Raw genomic sequence first — 12,896 nt, forward strand, 5'->3', positions numbered from 1 at the left:
GAGCAGCGGGACTCTGCATGCCATAATTGTGCACTGCGCACTAAAAACAACTTTAAATCAGTTCTTGTGTGTTGTGCAGAGTTAGCAGAGCAGCATGCAGTCAAGACTACATGGAGACACTGGTGGAAATGTTGTCCTTTTCCCGGCTGACTGTTGGCACCGTGCTGTGTCACTTTCTGTAATAATGTCTATTATAAAAGTTTTCTCTTGGATCTTTTACAGCTTTTTTTATTTCCCACACATAACCCACACCTAAAAACTCTGGATCACTCTGAGAAAAAATATAGCAGTTCAACCTGACAAATGGACATGTAGTGGCATGTTTGAAATTTACTAGAAACTAGGTTATACAACACCACTGTGATACCTCGACCAAAAGCAGTTAAACTTTGAAGCAACTTAATCACAGTTGTAAACTGCTGCATTAGTGGGTCATGTTCATAAATGTCAAATAGTAGAATTTGTCAGCTCCAAAAGAGGCATGGTAATCAACACTTGAGACTTGTTCTCTATGTAACATGAAGCAACTCACAGGAGTCTAAAGAGGCCAATTCAGCTGTCACCAAAGCTTAGGCACAAAAAACAGTTAAATGATTTAATATGTTGAGGAGAACAAGAGAAACAACTGTTACAAGGACAAATATGACAGCCAAGGGGAGTTGCTGATTATATATAGTATATAGATATAAATAATCAGGGTTACAGAGTGTGTCATGGTATGATTTAGTAAGTTAAAGTCCTCTCTGTTTAAGAGCATATCAGTTACCTCATGTCTACTGCCCCCAAGTGTATTATGTCTACTGTCACTACTCAACAAATTGTTTTCCATTTAAATATATTTGTGGTTTAGTGTGAGTGTGCAGGCGGCACCCTTTTCATTGATGCTGATTTCTAATTACCTTGCATATACAGTAACCATGTACCTTCTAATATTGTTTTTCACTCATTTCTCTGAGACAGTAGTGTCCTTTTAGTGGCAACCACTTTTTTTAACCTGAAGAAAAAAGCTTGGGAGTAACTGGAGTAACATAAACAGAAATAGAAGAAAAAAGTGAACAAGACCAATATCAACCAGATCTGTGTAAGAGACGGCGCGCAATTGAATAGCATATCTATTTATATGTTGACCAAAAAAAGCTAAATTGAGTCTGTGTGATGAAGAGAAGGACAATGTGTGATAGCAAATAGGATCAAGTCAGTGTTCCTAATATTTTGCCCCCCTCATGTATGTTAATGGTTGGACAAAATATTAGGAACATTTTTCAACATAATGCACTCCTGTAAAACACCAGCACACACTATAACTGCAATAGTAGACACAAAGTAGAACTATCACCTTTCTGACAATGTTGACAAAAACTGAAAATGTATAAGCTTCATGAAAGCTGGTGTATTGGATTGCATTAGATTGCACAGATGTTCCTAATAAAGGTTTCAGTGAGCATATATATTCAGCACATAAACACAGAGTCCATCCCATTTTAGCAAATTTGAATGTTTAGAGGACAAAAAGTCTTAATGGAAAGCAAACATATCTATTTATTGTGTGTAAGTGATTATAAATTAATTAACAGTCACTGACAAAAAGAAAAGGTGAATAATGCAATGTCACACTTATGTAGGCATACTGTAAAATTAATATTGCATAATGTTATTAAGTCAACTTTTAGCTACCACATGCTGCACCTGTAGAATAAAACTCTGACCATAGCCAAACCAATTTTTAAAGCTGATCCTAACCCAGTAAATACCCAAAAACTACATTTACAGTATATTATGGTAATTGATGTAGTAAATAATTCACTGATATGCTGCAGTCACTTGATAGGGCAAAAGGTGCATTTTTGTTCAGATCAGCAATACATTAATTTTGTTAAATTAAATTAGCAAAACTACTGCTACTAGAAATAATATTACCATTAATAATTATTTCTCACATGTATGAAAAAGCAACAAGCTTTGTCTAAAACTTTGACAATACAAGTGTTCAAACTTATATCAACAAAATTGTATAAAATCTATATTACAGAACCACAGTGAAAATAAATGTCAACATAAATAAAGAAATAAATAAGAACAGAAAAACATGAAATATAAAGTGTAAATTAGCTTGGAAACCCCAAAATACACAAAAATCTAAAAAAAGAAAAAAAAAGTAAATAAGAAAGAGCGGCAGTTTGACTGCCCACAGACATTTTCAGTGAACACACAAGCATACACAGATGTACTATGTACACTGGCCTTCTGTACACACACCACCCACACACACACGCACACAAACAAGCAGAGGCAGAGTGGAATTTGAGAAATGTAAGTCACACACATTAGTAAACATCTAAACATCTAAAATCCTCCCACAATTCATTTCAACACCCACGCTGACACAAAGCAAAGCACAAAATATTGTTCTACTAGAAACCCTTAGATACTTGTTATTGAATTCATTTACTCATCTTCATCAGAAAACCAATATAGCACACAATATAGACTGAATATTCTCCAATGTACCGTCACCTTGCAATTTCCACAGGCTTGTCTGACAAAGTTGTGTCTTCTGTGTTTGTTTGTACCTCACATGTTCAATAAAATCATGTTATACAAAAGATTTTTCCTGTTGCTTCACCTCTCCTGCCGCCCCTGTACGTGGGTTGTCCTTTGCTGCTCCTCCGTAAACAGGCAGCGCTATTCCTCCTGCTGGAGAGGAGCCGACATGTAGCAAAACACCCCCCAGCAGGAGAAGCACGCTGGCCCCCCAGCCCAGGTACAGCGCTGGTCCCAACTCCCTTTTTAAAGGTGCTGCAACGTTTGGATCATAGAAGTCCTTGATTATCGCATAAGCAGTCCAACAGATGGGTATCAAGTAGACCAGGCCAGCCACAAGGAAGAGCACCCCTGCTATCCTAGCCAGTCGCGCCTTGGAGGCCTGGTTACCGTCACCCATGCAGTGAGTACACTTGGCCCCTGCCACCCCGAGCATGAGGGCCAGCATGCAGAGCAGCAGGGAGAGAACAGTGAGGCCCCGGGCAGCTTGGGCAGACTTGGGCAGGGCCAGGGTGGAGTCATAGCTCTTACACTGGATGTGGCCCGTGGTCTGAGACAGACAGTTCATCCACAGTCCTTCCCACAAAACCTGGGCAATCACTAGCTCTCCACCTACGAACGCAGACACACGCCACAGAGGAGCCGCACACACCAGCGCCCCACACACCCAACCCAGCACAGCCAGCACCAAGCCCAGCACCTGAAGACCTGTTGACACCATAATCGCTGAAGAAACTTAAGAAAGCTGTAGATCTGAAAGAATGTTCCCAAGAAAACCCAGAGTAAACTTTTTCTTACAGAAGATACAGAGGTTTCTTGCAGGTTACTGAAAGTCAGGTATTCAATGTGAAAATGTCTTGAGCAGTTGTAAAAACTCCACACAGTATGTCCTCAGTCATTCAGTAGGATGTGTTCTTCGATGAATCCTCTTCTTCTCTTCAGTGTCCTTTCTCATTTAACGCCTACATAGGAATATACTGTAAAGATGACATTGCTTTTTAGTAAATGTACTTGTATGATGTAGAAGCACATTTAAAATTAATATGAACACAATTGAAATTATTGAAAAGTAGTACTGGATGACACAAAATTGTGCAATATAAGTAAATAAAGAATAAGACAAGTGACACCTACTCCACCTGGATCTGTTTCCCTTGGTTTATCCAGCAAAATTCTATGAGCTCCATAAAACTTACTTTTTAACCAATAGTCAAGCAATCAGATGTCCACAGATGGTGTGTTGATGGTCTTTTGTGTGTTTGTTGGTGGTAAAGCGAGATGATGCGAGTAGTCCGTGTCTGACTTCCACTATGACTGGCTAAATTGTGTCTGTGGAGCTCATACACAGGGGTGTAGGAGGGCGGCAGCGTGTAATACTGCATACTAAATACACACACACACACAGCTAGTTATGCAAAAAATGACAGCACAAGGACACTTTGTTATAGACATTGTGAGCAACACATGGTATAAAAGAATATGCTCATGATTGCTACCATGTTGTCATTTCTTGGAGCTTGAGTGGCTAGATTGAGGCAAAGGATGAAGCCAAAAAAGAAACTGATGCACAGGTGACCAAACAAGCACATGAAAAAAAAAAACATATCACAATATAGTGCAAAAATATGCAAACATATAGAAATTACCATAAATGGTCAAGTTCATTTGTAGAGCACAGTATCAAATGAGCAGTTCAAAATGCTTTACAGAGTGATACAACTGTAAAAATCGAAGTATTAAGTAGTGGAAATAACCCCTATGACGACAACTCCAACATGACAATGGCTAAATTCAAAGTTCTGTAATCAGCCACTAGATGTCATTAGAGTGACTGCCACTGCTTAGCACTGATTTTTGCTAGTTGCAGAAAGAGGTGAACTGGTGATTAGCTGCCTGGTAGGATGCCTAACATCCTGGAACCAAAATGCATTTGTATTCATGTGTGTTCTTGGACTGGTTTATGTATGTCAATGGATTATGATGAGGATTGTGTTTTCTGGTTTCTTGGTTTCCTCCTGTGTCTCTGTTTTCCCTCCCCAGCCAATCAGCCAATCAGCCCCAGCCAATCAGCCCCCAGACTGCCCTTGTGTCCTGACACCTGTTGCCTGTTGTTTCAGTAGTTCAGTTTGTATTTAAGTCCTGTTTTTCAGTTCAGTCTTGTTGGATCCTTTGTTCTGTACTGTTTTTCTTTGTTCAGTTTGGTTTTGTTCTGTTTTGTTGTGCCTGCACGCCTGAATCTTTATTAAAAAGACATTCTTCAGTTCATTCTGGCTGCTGTGTCCTGCATTTTGATCTCCTTCTACTCCCTTGACACAAGCCATGCAAAGCCATATTGAAAGCTTGTCACAGAAGCAAAATCAATGATTCAGTTAGATTATTAGATTATATTATTACACAGTAATATCTTACATTAATATGCTGTATGTCTTCAGCCAAAGTAATTTATGGCTTTGTCTCAGAAATGAATGATAAGGTTTTGATTTTATTTACATGTGTTTAGTGTGTTTGAAACAAAGATTTGTTAATGTTCAGTTGTAAATAAATTAAAGTTATAAGACATATTAAATAATAAATCAATTAATTTTTGATACAGTTGTCATTTCTTTTTCATATTGTCTGAACAACACATTCTTGTCTATTCATAGCAAATTATCTTTCTGTCTTCTACATTGTTTTTATGAAAAATACTACACCCAATTCAATTTTTAAATTAATTTTAAAGTCCATAATCTTAAAACTAATTAGTTATGTCACCATAACCACTCCATTAATACCCTGACTTCACTCATACTTTTATTGTATGTCTTCATCTGAGGAGTGAGGTAAGCAGCACACAGTTTGTAGCTATGCACAGGACTGGTACTTGTTGCTGACCACATGCATCGTTGCATCGTGGTTGTTCCAGCAGGGGTAGGTTTGCCTCTTCTGCTTTCTGACACTGGGATATATGTTTCACCCAAAAATGTCTTGATAGTCTTCTGATTTCATTGTGCCCTGCACAGATTCAAGGCACCCAGTGCCTGAGGCAGCAAAGCAACCCCAAAACATCACTGAGCCTCCTCCATGTTTCACGGTAGGCATGGTGTTCTTTTCTTAGAAGGCTTCATTTTTTCTTCTGTAAATATGGAGTTGGTGTGATTTACCAAAAAGCTCTAATTTTGTTTCATCTGTCCAAAGCACATTCTCCCAGAAGGACTGTGGTTTGTCAATATGCAAATTGGCAAAGTCCAGTCCGGCTTTTTTGTGAATAATAACAAAATTACCTCACTCTCAAGCTCCTGGTTGGGAGCAATTCTTGCTGTGTTCCAGCTTAATAATTTGTAATGTCTAATGTTGGACAGAATCATGCATACAGTGAATAGCTTTCCTGCCCATACCTCATTCACATCTGCCAAAGTGGAAAGTATTAATCTGTTAGTAGACTGTCAAGTCCAATGTTACCAGCAGATACATGTTTTAAATCACCGATATTAATTCATCTCATCAATAATCACCAAAGATAAAAACTAAACTTTCAAAGTCTGGATATGCATGTCCAATTACTGAAGCTTCTTTGATAACATTAAGTCATAAACCGAACTGTACATAATAGTCAGTATATGTCTTTACAGGCAAAGAATTAAATAATTGTAAAAACATACATTTATGTATTTACATTTCTGTCTATGTGGAGGACACTGACACTGAGGACAGGTGCTGCGGCTGCTGTAGCTATGGTCGTGGCTGCTGTGGGTTGAGGTTGTGAGTGGTGAGGCTGCAGGTGTCATGGACTCTATGTTTTTGAACTTTTTGTGGTTTGGTTTTTTTGGTTGCAGATGAGAAGTTGTAGTGTCGCTTGGTTATTTGAGTTGTATTCATATGTATTCTGTGGCGGTTCTATGCAGGTCAGTCTATTATGAAGAGTTTTGTGTTTTCTGGGTTTTGGGTTTTTTACTGTGTTCCCCCCTATGTTCCCTATGTGCTTGCTTTGCCCATGTACACACCTGCCCTGCATCCAGCCTCACTAGCCCCACCCTGCTCTGTTTTTCCCCACACCTGCCCTGTATCAGCCTTGTCAGCCCTGCCCTGCTCCCTGTGCTTTCCCCAGCCAATCAGCTCCTTGCCTTTCCCCCTGTCCAGTCACCTGTTCCCCATTTCCTCATTAGTTCAGTTTGTATTTAGCCTTGGTTTTCTGTTCAGTTTTTGTTGGATCCTCTGTTCAGCTTAGTTTGTTCTGTTCTGTTCAACATTGTTCAGTTTAGCTCTGCCTGCACTCAAGCCTTAATAAAGAATTTATTCTTCAGCTTCACTCAGCCTGAAGCCTCTTGCATTTGGATCCGTTCCTGCTACCCTTCATGACAGCAGGTCCTGTGGTTGCTGGTACCCTGACTTTGGCTGCCTTGGCCTTGGCTGTAGTGGCCGGAGCTGTGGCTGCTACAGCTGCTGTAGCGGTAGTGACAGCTGTAACGGCCACCAGTTGGTTTTGTGCATTTGCGACTTAAGTCTCTGCTGTGTTATATTCTGGACTTTTCTGACATTGTCCAGGACAATGTTCTTTATCGCATCCAGCTGGTCTATGTCTTTTGAGACTGTTTCTTCATGTAGAACACTCTCTACACCCTCAAGTTTAAATTTTTCTATTTACATAATTTCTGTTTTCACCAACTAATCAGATTTTAAAAAAGGAAAACATTGATTGGGAGTACTTAAATTTTTACACCATGTCAAGCAAAGTGACATTCAATCCTCATTGTTATCAAACATAATATTGCATTTTTACAAACCTTGAAGTCCTCTCTTGCCCCAACAAGCTTTCAGTGAAAAATAAAAAAGAATAAAATTAACATTGATGTGTGGCATTTTTGCAAAAGATTTCACATAAATATTTTTTGGAATGACAATTTCAGTCATACTGTGTTTTCCTTACTTTTGGATGGTTCCATTCAACCTCTCAACCAGACCATTGGTCTGTAGATGATATGGAGCACAGAGACTACTTTTAATGCCTAACACACACACTGCACTCACACTCTTGTTGATATTGTTGAGACACATTTAATAAAAATATCAAGTTACAAAACTAAAGTTTAAAGAGACTATCGTATATTAAAAATTGTTCTAAATAAAAAATAAAAATAAAAAAATCCAGAATTAGTAAGTCCAACCTTACCACATTCACAAACTCACTCCCCTGGTCAGTCAAAATCCATTTTGGCGCCTCAAACTGGTGGACAAATTTCAGGTTTGGTATGTGACCTCCCCTGCACATTTAGAGCACAGTGACTCGGCTTGTGGCGATTTTGTGGAGAAGTCAATCTATAGATGAGCGGTCTCAAAGTTCTGTTGCAAGCTGGTGGATGTTTGAGTGTCAGTCAGGACACAAAACTAGAGACTGATGAGTTTTTGTCTTCTTCAGGGTAAACGATCAATATTCTATGGAACATAAACACTCCAAACAATAACAAACAGAAAACTACTTACAGTCGGTCAAACGCGTGCACCACCACCTAGATTTGTTGGGTCTAAGGCAGCCACACTCCACCACATAAGCCTGATTCTTCTCTGTTGCCAATGAGAGACATTCATTAGTCTGCCAGTAGGTGGTGCATTGTGGCACAAATTACCATAGATCAGTCAATTCTGAGCTGTCCATTCCCATAAACTTTCTAACACAATCATTACACAAACATATTGATGGCCACTGTTTGGTGTTGTCAGTTTGCCAATCAGGTCCATTGCCTTTAGTTCAAAAAGTTGTGTTACCTAAAAAAGAAAACATGGAAGAATTAAGGTCTAAAAAAAATGCTCTGAGGTAATAATAAAATACCTGTATGTATGCTATATAACAGAAATATATATTATATAAATCAGACTGCAGATACTCAGTTGCTTAAACAGGCCCCATATGTACATTGTGTCAGGCTAAATTGGCTGGCCCTGGTGGCTTGACTGGCAGTTTCACATGAATGCCAAGGCCCCACTCTATTATCCAGCAAATGTCACTGTTTGTAGTTCCACTACTATTATAAATAGCTACAAAGTATCATGTAGCACATTGACAGTTCTCAAAAGGCCAGCCACATGAAGATGAAATGTCACCATAGAAACAAGACCATTGTCATCATTGACATCCTACTCTGTCAGTTTTAGCTACTTACACCTTTATTAATGTGACTTTAATGACTGGCTTGCATCCATAATGGCCATGACACCATGATGTAAGCCCCTTTGTTAAATACAAGGAACCTCATCACTACTCAGTAAAGCTGATCAAGCCTTGAATGATTTGGAAAAACATCTTCAATCAGTCTGTTCATCGTCTTGCATCATTTTGACAGAAAGTATTGAAAACAGTATTGTATTGAAAGAAAAAGCAAAACAGTACCTTTATAGGAATATATTGTACCTCCTGTTTTATCAGTTGCTGAGTTGACTGGCACATTGCACATTCTGACACCTGTATAAAACATTTGTACACTTATATCAACTACATCAACTCCTATTTGGTTAATAGGAAATTTGTTTAAGTGAATGTCTACATGTAATTTAACAAACGTATATTCACTGCAATTTACTAAGCCACAGCACCAAAGCTATTCACAACCAATTCTGGCTCAGTCTAGAGTGTCAGATGTCATCTCTTGAGGATAGTGTGCCATTTGATATTGTGTAAATACAGTCCTTTTGACTGCTATATATTTTCAACCAATGTTCTATGCAAATTAAATTGAAGTAAATTGGAAGAATGAAATTACAGATGTATTATTAATTCTGATTTAGGATTAATTTGATGGATATAACCTTGCACATTCCTAGGTCCACAGCCTATAAAGTACACCAAAGAGTTCACGTTCAGAAGAGAGATTAAGCAAGGAACCTTGCACAATTCAGAGTAGTCACATCGTACAAATGATACTTCTAGCAAGTTGAATAAAACAGTGATTAAACTTTTAAAAACTGTAGACTTAAGATGATTTATCATCTTTAATCAAAGCGACAAAGAAGATTATAATGTTGTAAAACAGTACTTGGACTTAGAAATAATGCAATGGCTGTGAGCTTTCGCTTCAGCTGTAAGGGTGCTCCTGTAGGGGGCATGCAAACATAACTCGACATAACACCGGAGCAGTAGCTCTGGGCATCTTATATTGCCTCTTGTGGGTTGAAAGCTTGTTGCATCAGACGCAAAAGGGTGCCTTGTGTGTGAGATGCTGAGGGGCTTGACAAAGCATTAGTATTTGATGACCTGGAAATGAGAGCAGGGTTGAGTGTCACCCAAAGTGGTTTGGTGTTATGAAATAAAGAAGTCCTACAAAAGCTGCCAGAGCTGTTGCTTGTTTGAGATAAACCCATTGAGGTGAATTCATAAGAGTAAGCAAACACTGACAGAGCCATTGTAGGTGCTGTTTAAAAAACTCAATTCATTTACCATGACGCCACAGTTATCACCAATCAGTGTGAAGTGAAAAGTCCTGTTAGTATAAATAGTATAAATGATATGTGTGTATGTATATATGTGTGTTTTTCTCACTTAAGGGTCCAATCACTTGTTTTTCCAGGTATACTGTAAATAATGAGTTTAGTTACTTAAAAGAGCATCAGAAAACAAACAACTTGTCCACACAACAAATTATAATGGATATATACATCATTGATATATAGTGATGGCTGATAATAACACTCATATGGTGTTACAACTATTATTATAATACTTAACTGTGTGTGTTTTACATACTCATAGTTTGATTCAAGCAAAGAGGACACAGAGGTGTACAGTATGACCATCACACAGTTTGTTGTTTGTTAATCTTGCTAAACACAGTCACATATAATATATTTGGTAAGTAAAGACAGACATTCAGTGAGAGAGGTGCAGCAAAGAGGAAACAGAGCCACAGCTTGTTGAGAGGAGTGGGAAAACTGGCTGAGCAGGACCACAGGCATCATATTCTTCTCATAACTTCAGAAAAATACACACATGACCGACAGTGAACTTCTACTCATGCAGTTAAATAACATCCTGTCTGCCACTCTCCCCCACTTGTTGTTGTTATTTTATTATTATTATTACTACTACTTATATTTAAACAGGGAGGGCCATTGAGAGCAAGATCTCTTTTACATTAACGACCTGATTAGAGTACATATAAAAACAATAAAAGCACATGAAAGTTACAATATACATCAACAGATTATACAGCAAACAGCCCAAAGACATTAACATGAGGGACAACAATTCAAAGAAAACACATGTATTGACACTGCTCTGTATCAGTCAAAAGAAAACTAAAATGATTAAAAGGGATCATTTTACAAGCTTCTGCAGATTGTTCCACTTGTGTGGACCATTGTATTTAAAAGCCAGTTTCCCAATCTCAGTACTAACATGAGGATTATCGAGAACCAAATAGTCTTTAGACCTAGTGCAGTGTGGAAATGATCTATAGTTAAAAAGACATGTGAGATACCCAAAAAGTTGCAGTGCCGTTCTCTTCTCACTACATGTAATGAAAATACTGTAATATAAACTACTAAAATCTAACAGTTTACACTGGCTGCCTGTCAAAAACAGGACTGAATTCAAGGTTTCTTATATTACATGGGTTGGCACCTCAGTACATTTCTTAACGTCTCTGCTCCTACTCCAACTCCAGTTCTCTTAGATCCTCAGATCAATTACTTTTAAGTGTTCCATGATCGAGGCCAGTGGGTAAGGGGGATTGTGCCTTTGCAGTAGCTGCCCCAAAGATTTGGAATAGTCTTCTGCTTTTAATAAAGTGTTCCCCTCACTAACACTTTTAAGGCAAAACTCAAGACTTACATGTTTTCAATGGCCTTTGGGTGCTCTTGATGGCTTTTTAAATAATATTTAATTACAATTTTTATTTTGTTTTATGTTTTACATTTTCATATACTTTGATATCACCTTGTATTTTATCATTGCCTTTTATTGTTGTCTTCTATTTGTGCCTTTCACTACTGATGTCATCTTATCACTACTGTTGTGCCTGTAATTTGTACAGCACTGTGGTCAACTCTGGTTGTTTTTAAATGTGCTCTAGAGATAAACTTGACTTGAAAATGTCCATAAAAGTAGAGTGGACAGTTCGAAACCACAGGAAAACTGTAAATTAGTTTTAGTTACCTAGTAAGAATAATTCATATTTATTAATCTATTCTTTTTTGGTGTGTTTCTCATGTATCACTATTATGCATACCATACCATTATGAAGACTCCATCTGCCAGACCTGCAAAATAATGCTACTGTACATCAAGATTCACTTTGTTGTTTTCTTCACTTCTTATGTACTTCTTGTTCCTTCATTTCATTGCAGGTTCATGTTATATTGTTTGAAACAAATATAGCATTGAGACCAGTGATAAGTGCATTTTAAGTGCTTTTTTAAGTACCACTTAACATGATTGAGAGTGTTAAATGTAGTGTTTGATCTACTCCATTATCAAAATCATCTCCTGTCTGTGTTATTTCATTCTACAGTTTGTTAAGATTCAGCCTCAGGATTTTTTGTTCCGCGTCACTGATCATTTTGTGGCTGACACAGACTTGCTTGTACAGTTGAATAGGTTGTGTGTGCTAACAGTGACATAGCGAGGGGATACTCTGTTAGGAATGTTTCGTCACTTCCTCACTTGGCTGGCAGATGTTTAGCATTGTCTCTCGTTTCCTTTCAGGAAGTGAGCTCATAATGTTACTAATAATAAAGCAAAGTAAACAGCGCGTCATAGTTTAAACAAGGAACAGTACTGAATCTGAATGATATGAATATTGTATTTAAGTAATTATCGCACAAGTTATGAAAATATAAACTGTGGCAAAATGTATTTGCAAAATTTAAAACACAATATATCAATACGTTCTCACATTATTTATTAGGATTGAAACTTTTTCTCATAAGCCAAAACACATCTTATATATTTCATGGTGTAGGTTTAATATATAACAAATCATTAAAAACAAAACTCCAAACAATAAATGAGAAAAAAAAAAAAAAAAGCAAAAAAAGAAAACAAGTATTGCATTTCATACCGTTCGTTTACTGTCAGCATTAAAGTGGAAACAGACAACTTTTCTTCCCTTTAGCGACGGTAGTGGGAAGAGTTTATTCAGGAAGTATACTCAATGCAACTAAAATGTAGCATACGCAGACATAAGTAATGTGTCATCAGATTTACCTGTACATTTATCATATTGTTGTTGAGGTTTGCTGATCAATGGTCAACTCATCAGCGAAGAAAGTGTCGAGGAGCCTTTGATGTCTTATGCTGAGAATATTTATTGAGACTTGGCCAAGGAGAAATTGAAACTTTATCAATACAGTTGTCTGTGCTTGATGCTGTCTCAACTCTGATGATT

General features: G+C 37.7%; 1 protein-coding gene across 1 annotated transcript; it reads right to left on the bottom strand.

Annotated features, from left to right (window-relative positions):
• Positions 1-146: 146 nt before the first annotated feature.
• On the bottom strand, positions 147-4,996 carry LOC122978946 (claudin-9-like). The gene is made up of 2 exons (XM_044346041.1): positions 3,738-4,996; positions 147-3,518 (listed from the first exon to the last, which is right to left on the bottom strand). The coding sequence occupies exon 2, from the start codon at positions 3,260-3,262 to the stop codon at positions 2,594-2,596; it is 669 nt and encodes a 222-aa protein (XP_044201976.1). The 5' UTR covers positions 3,263-3,518; positions 3,738-4,996; the 3' UTR covers positions 147-2,593.
• Between the last annotated feature and the right edge of the window lie 7,900 nt (positions 4,997-12,896).

Source organism: Thunnus albacares, chromosome 3, assembly GCF_914725855.1.
Source record: "Thunnus albacares chromosome 3, fThuAlb1.1, whole genome shotgun sequence".
Lineage (NCBI taxonomy): Eukaryota > Metazoa > Chordata > Actinopteri > Scombriformes > Scombridae > Thunnus > Thunnus albacares.